Here is an 11,543-nt window from a genome sequence, read left to right on the forward strand (position 1 = left end):
AATGTTGAATTGATTTATTCTGAATAGACAACAAGCATTTGTAAACCAGCCCAAAATCGAGATATGTGTTATTACAAAGTAAATTTCACAATTGAGGTATAAAATTCGTGAAAAATCAATAGTTTGAATTGAATAGAATAATAGACAGTTAAAATATGATTCTCACAGAAAAAAATAAAGGTATATACCTTTTTATAGTTTACTCAATGTAACATGACCCGTTATGGTTAATATTTAATAACAATCGTAAATAGAACATTACTAACAAACATTCAATAAAATTTATGATAAAATGACAAGTATACTTTCATCTCTAATATGAGATTTCGAATTCTGATATGAAAATATTTTTGTAGAAGCATTTTATTTTCAATGTGTTAGTTCGAACCCTAGATACGAGGACACTTTCATTTAAGACACGTGGGAGGTCTCGAGTTTGAATTCTACATATGAAATTTCATTATTAAAAAAATATTTTATCATCATTTAAATTTAACCAGACTCTAATGTGATACGCGATAGTACGAGAAGTTCAAGGGGGTAAAATGTGAAACTCCAAAAAGTTAAAAGAGCACATACATAAATATAATTCTTCCTTTGGCTCACAAAATATTGGGATAAGCTAATAGAGAAAACTTCTAGAGTTTGAGAAGAAGAAGAAGCAGAAAATGGAGAAGTACTTTGGAAACGCATACAGGGGTGACCCGGGAGTGCCACATGCCGACCCGGAACGGTTCGTGAATATATGGATCGGGTCTGCTGCTTTCTCTGCACTGACATGGATCAATCCCTACATGTGGACTCTTTCCAATCAATACAAGTAAAACCTGCAAAACTCACTTTCACTTCTTTGTTTTTTGCAACAATGTTTTGTTGTTTTTCATATTTGTTGTTAATTTGATAAAGGGGTTATCTTTATTTGGTTAAAGTCTTGTTCTATGTAGTGTGTTTATAGTTTTGAGGAGTAGAATTGAGTTGTGGTGTTTGTGGTGCAAAGAGCTATTAGAGCAAGAGAGGGAGAGAGCTGTAAAGGGGTTGTCTTTATTTGGCTCAATTCTTGTTCTATGTAGTGTGTTTGTAGTTTTGAGGAGAAAAATTGGTTTTTGATGCCAAGAGCTATTAGAGCAAGAGAGGGAGAGAGCTGTAAAGGGGTTGTCTTTATTTGGTTCAATTCTTGTTCTATACTTTTTTCTTCATATTTGTTGTTAATGTGATAAAGGGGTTATCTTTATTTGGCTAAATTCTTGTTCTATATAGTGTGCTTGTAGTTTTGAGAAGTGGTATCAACTTGTGGGGTTGCTGGTGCAGAAAAAGCTATGAAAAGCAAGAGAAAGAGAGAGAGAGAGTGTGGTAAAGGGGTTATCTTTATTTGGCGAAATTCTTGTTCTATATAGTGTGTTCATAGTTTTGAGGAGTGGTGTCAACTTGTCGTGTTGGTGTTGTAAAGAGCTATTAAAACAAGAGAGTGTGGTAAAAGGGGTTATCTTTATTTGCTCTATTCTTGTTCTATTATTGTGCTTGTAGTTTTGACGAGTGGTATCAAGTTGTGGTGTTGGTGGTGCAAAGAATTATTCAAGCAAGAGAAAGAGAGGTAGTGTGAGGGGTTATCTTTAATTTGCTCAATTCTGGTTCTATGTAGTGTGCTTGTAGTTTTGAGGAGTGGTATCAACTTGTGGTGTTGGTGGTGCAAAGGGCTATTACAGCAAGAGAAAGTGACAGAGAGTGGTAAAGGGGTTATCTTTATTTGGCTCAATTCTTGTTCTGTATAGTGTGCATATAGTTTTAGAGGAGTAGTATTGACTTATGATGTTTGTGGTGCAAAGAGCTATCGAAGCAAGAGAGATTGTGGTACAGGGGTTATCTTTATTTGGATCGATTCTTGTTTTATGTAGTTTGCTTGTAGTTGAGGAGTGGTATCAACTTGTGGTGTTGGCAAAAGAGAGAGGGAGTGTGTGTGTTAAAATGGATTTTATCTATTTAGCTAAATTCTTGTTCTATATAGTATCTGTAGTTTTGAGGAGTAGTATCGACTTGTGGTCTTGGTGTGCAAAGAGCTATTAAAGCAAGAGAAAGAGAGTGTGATAAAGGGTTATCTTTATTTGGCTCAATTCTTGTTCTATATAGTATGTGTGACTGCTTTTAGTTTTGGGGAGTGGTACCACCCTGTGGTGTTGGTGGTGCAAAAGAGCTATTAAAGCAAGAGTAAGGGAGAGAGTGTGGTAAAGGGGTTATCTTTATTCGGCTCAATTCTTTTTCTATGCAGTGTGCTTGTAGTTTCGAGGAGTGGTATCGACATAAGGTGTTGGTCAACTTTTGCTGTAGGTATGGTGCTTGTTAGGAGTCTTTGTAGTTTGGTTAGGAACTTGTACCATTGTACATCTATTTGGGGATGAGTAAGACGTTTCTACTTTTAGTTGGTATTGTTGCCTCTAGTTTTAGAGAACTTCTGCTTTGCCGTAAATGACTAATTACTTGGTAATGGAATCATATAAGTCTGAATAGAACATAACTGGCATAAAGGATTTCAGTTCATATAGCCACCAACAACTAGTTTTGGATAAAGACAGTGGTTATCAAATTATGATGTTAAGAGTTGAAGTAAAGTTGTGGTCCATTTGTGCATTGTGATACCACAAGCGAGGTCTTTTTTCACCTTGCAAGTTCCCTTTTCAATTGGGTGGACAAGTAATTAACCTTCAAAGCTGTTCTTGATCCTTATCATTATAAAGTTAAGGCTGTTCTTGAAGTGATTATGATTGAGTTAAGGGCTGTTGAATTTACACTGCCAGTTTCTCTTTACAGTTTAGAGTTAAGCTATGTGGGATCAGTCTGTATCAAAAAAGATAATTGAGTCAATCTGTTTTTCATCAAGGGGTTGAGTGAGTTGTTTTGCCTGCTCACTTTAGCCCTTTCTCCATCCCCATTGAGATGTCCGGAACATTGTCGATGCTTCCACTTGATATGTTTTTAAATGGAAATATCGGTGAATATAGGTTTTGCGTATTTAGGTTCTAAACCTTCTTAGTGGATATATTACTAAAAGTTAGTTTGCAGACTGTCAATAGAAGGTTAGTGCACACTATAATGCCAACTCAAAGAATATATGAGTATCACTAGTTTATGAGCGACAGTAGGCATGTGATATTTTTTCATTTGTGCAAAAGATTATATTGCTGAAATAAGTGTTACTAGTATGTTGCGGGATTAAATTGTCATTAGAATCATTGAGTTGCAGAAGTTTAGGAATAAAGTAGCGCTTGATTCATGCTAGCAGGTCGTCTCTGTGCTTCATTTTCATTCTTTTCTTTCAATTTTTTATCTTAAAAATTACTGCATACACATCTCTCTATCTTGTGTTCCATTCTTCTTAAGTTCCCACCTCTTCCAGCTAAATGGCATCTGCTGGCATTTGAACAACAAAGGAGCAGTACGTTCATGCTAAGTTGAACTCCTAATCGTTCTCACTATTTTTCTTCTGTTCCTCATTAAGAACAAAGCATTTGTTGATTACAAAATAGATCAGGGATTTACCTTAAGTAAAGCAAAAACTAAAAGTTTTAGGATATTTGATGATTGCCTCAGACACGTAAAAGGTCTTAGTGTTAGCACGACCTCAAATAAAGGAAGATCACACTCACCCAAACTTGGTCGGAGGTAGAAATCTTAGGAACTTATTAAGTACTGCTTTGTTCAAGACGTCCAAATTAGTGCCATGAGACACATCCCTGTGGAACAGTTCCATATTCACTAGAGAAAAACCTCTATGTATGATGACTGTAGTATGCTTAGCTTGTTGGAGATAATCTGTTTGTGCTTTCATGTAAATCTTAGTTATAGGTTACGAGACAAAAGATAGCAGAAATACTGTTAAGTACTGGCAGTAGTAAGTGTTGTCTCAACGACAGCCATATTACTTCAAGATTGAGATTTCTTTTTTAAAAAATCCTTTTTGCTGTGTATCTGACTTATTGAGTATGTTATCTGCAGCTGGCATGACAAAGCCATGCTTTTTGAGCAATATCACTGGAAGAAAGCTCTCAAGAAAAATCAGGACTATGAATTCAAGGTACTCATGGTTCTAAAGTTTCTTATGTTAACTCTTATGCGCCCCAAAAGGATGACGGTTTTTGTTCCAATGCTTTTAGTTTCAAACTAGGATGAAATTACTGGCTTTATGTTTCTCATTTGAGTTTCGTTTGTCGCAGTGGAACCAATACATGGATAAAGATACCCGAGACTCGTACTACTTCAATTGGCCTGTTTACTTTCCATAAGTTTCTCCAATTTATCAGCATGCTTCTGTTTCCTTTTGAAATTTCTGTTGATACTATGAATCAAAACATTTTTAGCCTCTGAAAAGTTTGGTGATATTCCAAGTGCTGCATGATTGCTTTTTCTAATTGATGGTATTGCTCCATCTGTTATTTAGACTCATACTGCTGTGTCCTTGAGTTCTACTTTATCTTAAGATGACAAAAAAGGCGAACGATACATGTCCACCGATTCAGTGTGTTCTTGGTAGGGGTAAGGTTTGCGTACACATTGTCCTCTTCAGACTTCACTTGTGAAACTACCGTGGTTATGTTGTTATTTGGTACTCAAAGCAACTCCTATGGTTTACAAAGTACTTCAGAAAAACCCTTTCTGTTTGAATCTGTATTCTTCCTTCAGTAGTGCTTTTAATAGCCTCACAAATTCTGGTAGACGTTTGAACATGCGATTTGAAATCAACATCATGATTTCAAATACCAAATTCTTCGAAAAGCAGGATTTTTGGGTTTCCGATTTGAAAATCTTTATGTAAACCTTGACTCATAAGTTTATATCTGGTAAAATAGACTCACCATTTTAAATTTTGCGAGAAAAAGATTCACACTAAGCGTGAAAAGACGGTATGTGCCATCTTTATGCATATAGGAAAGTTTGTAATCACAAACATTTATTTATTAAAGAAACATGGAGATACGTGATTTAACAATTTTTCAAACATCATGTTTAAGACGATAAAATTTAAAATGATACATTTTACGTACCTTTAGTATAAGATCACATGAGATTCAAAGGGTTTCTTTACTTTCTTAACTCTGTGTCAAGTCAAAATTAAATAAAACATATGAAACACCGAAAGTATATTATATATGTTCTCTATGATAATATTCCGCTTGATCTTAGACGAATGATATTATGATCTTGGCAAGTCTTCTTAGTTGTCATGTATTGTCAAAATCAAGATGTATTTGTATCTATTTTTTAACAGCTAGTACAAGTCTTATTAGTTGTCATGTATTGTCAAAACTAAATCAAGATTTACTCTTAATCATCTTTGATATATTTTCAACTCTTATTAAATTTCTTTTTTCGAGAAAAGGATCGTAATACAGTTAAAATATTTTATTTTTTTAAGTTTTATATTTGAACTATCATAATTTAGATATGCGAATTTTCTATGTGAACCATGGTGATATTTTAAGTCGAAAAAGAGAACAACTGATATAGAAATGCATGTTATGTTGATATTGATGTTACTTACTTGATATTTCCCTTTCTCCCCCACTTACTGTCCTTACTTACCATTAATATCTGAAATTATTAATTATTATTTTAATGTAAATTTATTTCTTGTTTAAAATCTAATTAAATTCCATTTGAACGATGAATTTCGATAATATAATAATTTATAAGAATCATTTAAAATGCACCAATAATATAATATCATATTCTTTTTATGCGGTTGGTGTGAGAAATTTTAATAATTTAGTACTTAGTTGAATATTTAGGACTATCCCAAAGTGGAGTTGACTCATGATGTTTAGTCGATGTTCTAGTAAATAATCACTCGATCAAATAATTATATATGAGTACTTGTCTTCTATTACTGAACAAAAAGATACAAAATTCTCCTTTATACGACGTAACTGTTATTGATATAATTTGAAACATACTACACTATTTCATTCTAAGAAGACAACTCCATGATCAACATCAATCTATATATATATATATATAAAAAAAAGATGAAAAATTGTCCTTAACATTATTAAGTTTAATTGAAGAATAACACCTGAACTAAACTTTATAAATAATTAATAGTTGAGCTCCATTGGGCCACACGATTTTCCTCGAAAGGCCTTGTTTATACATATGTAGATACTTAATCTTTTGAGCTACTAACGTGACATTTAATTCGAACATCCAGTAGAAAGAACTCTGTGTAATTCCCCGGCACGACAAGGAAATTGAAGCACACCTTGTTGCTTAAATCCATATTCATCTTCAGCTTGTTTTAATAATTTCAAAAATGATGGATGATTTAGCCAATGCAACTCCACCACAAACTTTTGTGGTTCCTCTTCAGGGTTCATTGAAACAACAACAAAATGTCCTTCTTTTACGTCGCTCGGAACCAATAACGTCTCTCCACGTGGCATTTCGTCGTAAAATTGATCAGTAGAACTAGTAGTAGGATTATTATTTGACCTCTTTTTGGATTTGAAAATTAATTGATGAAATTTAGCCTTCAATAACTTCTTAATAATCTTGAACTTTACCATATTTTGGTGTATACTTGTTGTGTATATGGTGTATATTGTTTTTTTTTCTAGAGCTTTAGAAGGGGATTTATATAGGATATGGTGAAGGCTAATAACTAGACACGATACAACTAATAATGTGCCCAAATTGGCAACCAAACATTTTGGTCATATATTACAACTATTTTAGTCATTTATTGCAAACATATGATCCATTTTTTCTTAATGCAATTACTTTTAGATATTTATGCCTTCTCTTTTCTTTTTTTTATCGAAATATGTATTGTAAATAACTTTTTCAACGCCTATCTATTTTTACTTATTATAATGGGTTATACTTTTTTTCTAGCTATTTTTTCGAAAAGAAGGAAATATGTAATATGAGGAATTTCTCGAGGGTCAACTTTAAATGATATGATAGTGTAATTTATTACATTGACGATATACAGAAGTAAAATTCATTTCATATCGCACATGTATGACTATGAAAGTTTCTCCATTAGGGTTTTGTAGTTTGTACGAGAGTAAAAATTTATTCATACTCAATATTTACACAAATTAATATAGATATACCATGTGTATATGTAAACTCTTAGAGCACAGTCATAGTTAATTAACTTGCAAATTCATCTCATGAATTATCTAACCATTTTAGGCTGATCATATCAATTTAAGAAACCTTTTTTACCAACTTGGGCCCGCTTGACCATGCGATATAAAATTATGAGATGAAGTTAAAAGGTTTGTTTGGAAATACGATTTGGGCTTTTTACGTTATGTTTATCATAGACATAAAAATCTCATAAGTTGTAAAATCATCAAAATTGTCCCAATTATTTATACAATCTCACCAAATAAAAGAAAAAGTTTATAAAGTTGCATTATACATTTATCACCAAGGCTATTCTAAAAAATGCAACATTTATCGATCAAATTTTAATTCAATTAAAAAAATTGAACATAAGATATAGTGTTCAAGTTGTTATTAGCTAAGGAAACTATTTTTGCAATTATGTCATGTGATTACTCTTAACCACTTAATAATGAATTTTTATTATCAAATTGATTTGTACAAAGGAGTAATAAATTTGATTTAAAAAAATATGGAATTTGGTGAGTATAGATGGTAAATTAACAATTGATTTGAAGTAAAAAAAAATTATACTTGAGAGAATAATCGTTATATATGATTTACAAATGGTTTAAAAAGTAATGATATGAATTATAATTTTATTTACATATGGAATAAATGGCTAGTAGATATATATAAATTAACCGTAGGTTACTTTTATAAGATATAAACTTGTTGATCGATTTTTACCTTTGAAAAAACTCATATCATGATTTTTTTGGAGAATTTGTGATTTCATCTCATGAAATGCGTGAAATCACATGTCCAAACGTTGATTTCATCTCATGACCAAATGCCTACTTAGTTCAAACCGCTCATTTAACATCCCACTGGGCTCTGTTAATTTACTATATTAGTCAAGTAAAACATGTTCATGTGTTTTTCACATTAACGCGATATAAAGTCATATCATTTCGATAGAATTTGTGAGTAAGCATACATTAGGTCGAATGTATATATTACAACATCGATCTAAAATTTTATCGATCTGCCATGATTTGTATATGACTGTTTAAATAAGATAACACAAGCAAGTAAAAATTAGAAATGATGATAATCACGATAGCGTAAATGAAATAAGTTTATACAAATTAATTAAATATAGTTATGAAGATGAAGACAAAAGAAAAAGTGAGGGACCTTCTCTTCTAGTTAGCTACGTTTTCCCTTTTTCTTATATTGATATTGATATTACTTAGCTTGATAAATCCCTTTCATCCGTTGAATGGGGTCCTTTTTGTAATTCACAAATATCTCAAATGCAATTAATATATTATTTCAATCTAGATACATGTAATTTGGCTAAAATTTATATGTTTATATTACGTTATCGTCTCATATTTTGTGTATAAATGTGTTGTTACATCTTCATATTGGATATTTTTTTAGTTTATTACGAGTTTTAAGCGTGTAAGATATGTATTAGATATTTTTAAAAGATTAGTTGCTAATTACCCTATGCCAGTTTACTGAGACACGTCTTTTGATGTAATCTTTTATTGATAATTGGGTAAAATTAATTTATGGTACTTTTCGTTAGTTTTACTAGTAATCTAAAAGATATTAAATTTTCTTTTGTTACGGACTCCTAACATCAGATGAAAAATTAAAAAAATAATTAACATAATAAGTTTTCATGATAATGCTTACAGACATCTACACATGATCCATAATAACTATGCTAAAGCATTCTTGATTTTGAGTTAGAAGGAGTTATTCAATAGTATATGAAAATTCAATAATACAAAGGAGATATTTTTTTATATACATTGATTAGACGAAACTATATGAAAATCTAACGATAACTTTATTATTAACCTAAATAAGCTGTCGATCAAAAATAATTCTTGGTGAATTTGGTGAAAACTTCAAAAGGGTTTAACTCAACGCCATATTCTATGCTCTCAAAACTTGCAAATTGCTTCTGTATTTGGCTACGTTATTTGTCACTGTTTGATTAAACGTGAAATTTAAAAATGAAATAAAAATTTTAGAAATTTGTGATCTAAAATAAGCTATGATATTAACTATAAATATTTTATTAAGGATAAAATAAGAAGTTTAAAACATAGATAATATCATTCTATTTATATAGCATATAAAATGAACCGAAAAAGGGTCAAAACTACCCTTAAATAGAAGGGCAAGTGTGGAGGTGGGGTGTGTTTGGCACGCACGTGTGGAGTCCATGGCGCATTTTAACACACACATGGATATGCCTCCGTTAAACAAAAGGGCAAGTGAGATGTAACGATTAGAGTGGAAGGACATCTTTGAGCCGAAATATAGTTTAAGGGTATATTTAAGTTATTTCGAATAGTTTAAGGACGGTTTTGACCCTTTTTCTTTAGTCGTCTATGTGGAGGTGGGTCTATTTGGCGTGCACATGTGGCATCACCGGGACATTTAACACACACATGGATATTCCCGTTAACTAGAAGGGTAGGTGTGACCCAATAGTTTGACGGAAAGGGTAACTTTTGAACCGAAATATAGTTTAAGGGTATATTTAAGCTATTTCACATAGTTTAAGGATAGTTTTGACCTTAGTCTGTAAAATAAACATTGTTCTCAAAACAAGTAAGTCTAATTAAACAATAACACAATTAACGTTTGTTAATTATTTTATCATACATCATACATATCATTAAAAAGTAATAAAATTCAAAAAAACCTTTTTAAAAAAACTTTATACCTGATCAAACTAAACCACATAAAATAAAACGAAGTGAGCAAATACTATTATTGCATCCCTTAGATATCTTTATAGCATCTTGTTGATAACTTTGTTAAACTACAAAAGCACTAGTAGCAATTAATTACATATATTTTTTTTTCTCAAATGACCCTTACATCTTATATATATATGTATAGCTTCTTATTAAATTTTTCGATTACCAACGTGAGACTTTATTCGAACATTCAACAGCAAGAACCTTCTCCAATTCCGCAGCACGACAAGGGAATTCAAGAACACCCTCTTGACTAAAACCATACTCCTCTTCAGCTTTTTTCAATAATTTTAAAAAAGATGGATGATTTAACCAATTCAAATTAACCACGAACCTTTGTGGTTCCTCTTCAGGATTCACTGAAACAACAGCAAAATGTCCTTCTTTCACATCATTTGGCACCAATAATGTCTTGCCACGTGGCGTTTCGACGGAAAATTGTTCACTACTAGTAGTAGCATTATTATTTGAAATTTTTTTGGAATTGAGAATTAATTGATGAAGATATTGAGTCTTCAATAACTTCCCAATGATCTTGGACTTCACCATATTTTGATCTTAATTAATATTTGATAGTAAAATGAAAATTTTTAGGATTTGGTTTGTTTTTCTAATAGAAGTTGAGTAGGGGATTTATAGTATAAAGTATTATATAGGGTCCCTATATATTTGCATGTGCTTTTTCAACCTTTTTGGTTATTGATGCTTACATATCATATAATATATCTTTTTCCAAATTCACTTTTCCAAACTTTATGTTCTTGTTTTGTACTTGGTGGAAAAAAAATTATTGAGTTAGGTCAACTCATATATAAAATTTTGATTTTGTACATAAAAGTACAATTTTTAAGTGAAGGGTGTATAGATTATTCGAAAAATCTGTGTACTTAAAAATTCAATGAACCTTATCCAAACAAGTGTTTCATGTCTTACTATCGCAGTGTTCGGTTTGTCTTGATTTCCGAGTGATGAACAAGAAGAAAAATGAAACAACTAGATTTTGGACTCGCCTCCGTCTACGTGTCTTTTGGACCGTTCGCCCTCCCGCCCACCAGTGAAAGCAAGCTAGCCCCCTATGTTGAAAAGTTGAGGGAAGAGTGCATTTTCATCACGAAAGATTTGATTCAGTCACGAATTCACCTACGGCTACGTTATACTTTTAATATGATGTACGTGAAACTTTATTCGCGCACTCAATAAAGAAAGAAACATGATTAATAAATGAAATTAATAATAATTTGACCTTTCATGTATTGCTCAAATGAGAGAAGAAAAGGATATGAGGAAAGGCCAGTAAGATTTTCCATTTTGGGTGTGTTTGGTATGAATTATTAGTTGGATTATTATACAAAGTGTTATATATATTGATATCGAAAAAGGATCATATTGTTTTTGTACTCTTAGTAATGGATTATATTTAATTTGTTTTTCGTTAAAGTTTTTCGATTTATTTGACATTGTCATCCAACTAAAGATACATATTTGCTCTTGAACAGTTAGGTTTCATATCTCAATTTTTCATTCTATGTAGCATCTGTATGGCGCCTACGTGACATACCTACATAGATATTGTTTTAACTGAAATAATATAAATATATATGTGGCATGCCCCATGTAGACACCACATAGGATGATAAAAGTGGAGATATG

At 31.7% G+C, this 11,543-nt stretch overlaps 1 protein-coding gene across 1 annotated transcript; it reads left to right on the plus strand.

Annotated features, from left to right (window-relative positions):
• The first annotated feature begins 515 nt into the window (after positions 1-515).
• LOC101263743 (uncharacterized) lies at positions 516-4,400 on the plus strand. Its single transcript, XM_004246585.5, has 3 exons — positions 516-820; positions 3,988-4,066; positions 4,206-4,400. The coding sequence occupies exons 1-3, from the start codon at positions 669-671 to the stop codon at positions 4,272-4,274; spliced, it is 300 nt and encodes a 99-aa protein (XP_004246633.1). The 5' UTR covers positions 516-668; the 3' UTR covers positions 4,275-4,400.
• The last annotated feature ends 7,143 nt before the right edge of the window (positions 4,401-11,543 follow it).

This window comes from Solanum lycopersicum, chromosome 9 (genome assembly GCF_036512215.1).
Source record: "Solanum lycopersicum chromosome 9, SLM_r2.1".
NCBI lineage: Eukaryota > Viridiplantae > Streptophyta > Magnoliopsida > Solanales > Solanaceae > Solanum > Solanum lycopersicum.

Excerpts from the sequence above, each read along its gene's own strand:
- LOC101263743 (XM_004246585.5), top strand. The coding sequence starts at position 669 with ATGGAGAAGTACTTTGGAAACGCATACAGGGGTGACCCGGGAGTGCCA. Across the intron at positions 821-3,987 it reads ACTCTTTCCAATCAATACAA|CTGGCATGACAAAGCCATGC; the intron begins GTAAAACCTGCA and ends TGTTATCTGCAG. Across the intron at positions 4,067-4,205 it reads ATCAGGACTATGAATTCAAG|TGGAACCAATACATGGATAA; the intron begins GTACTCATGGTT and ends CGTTTGTCGCAG.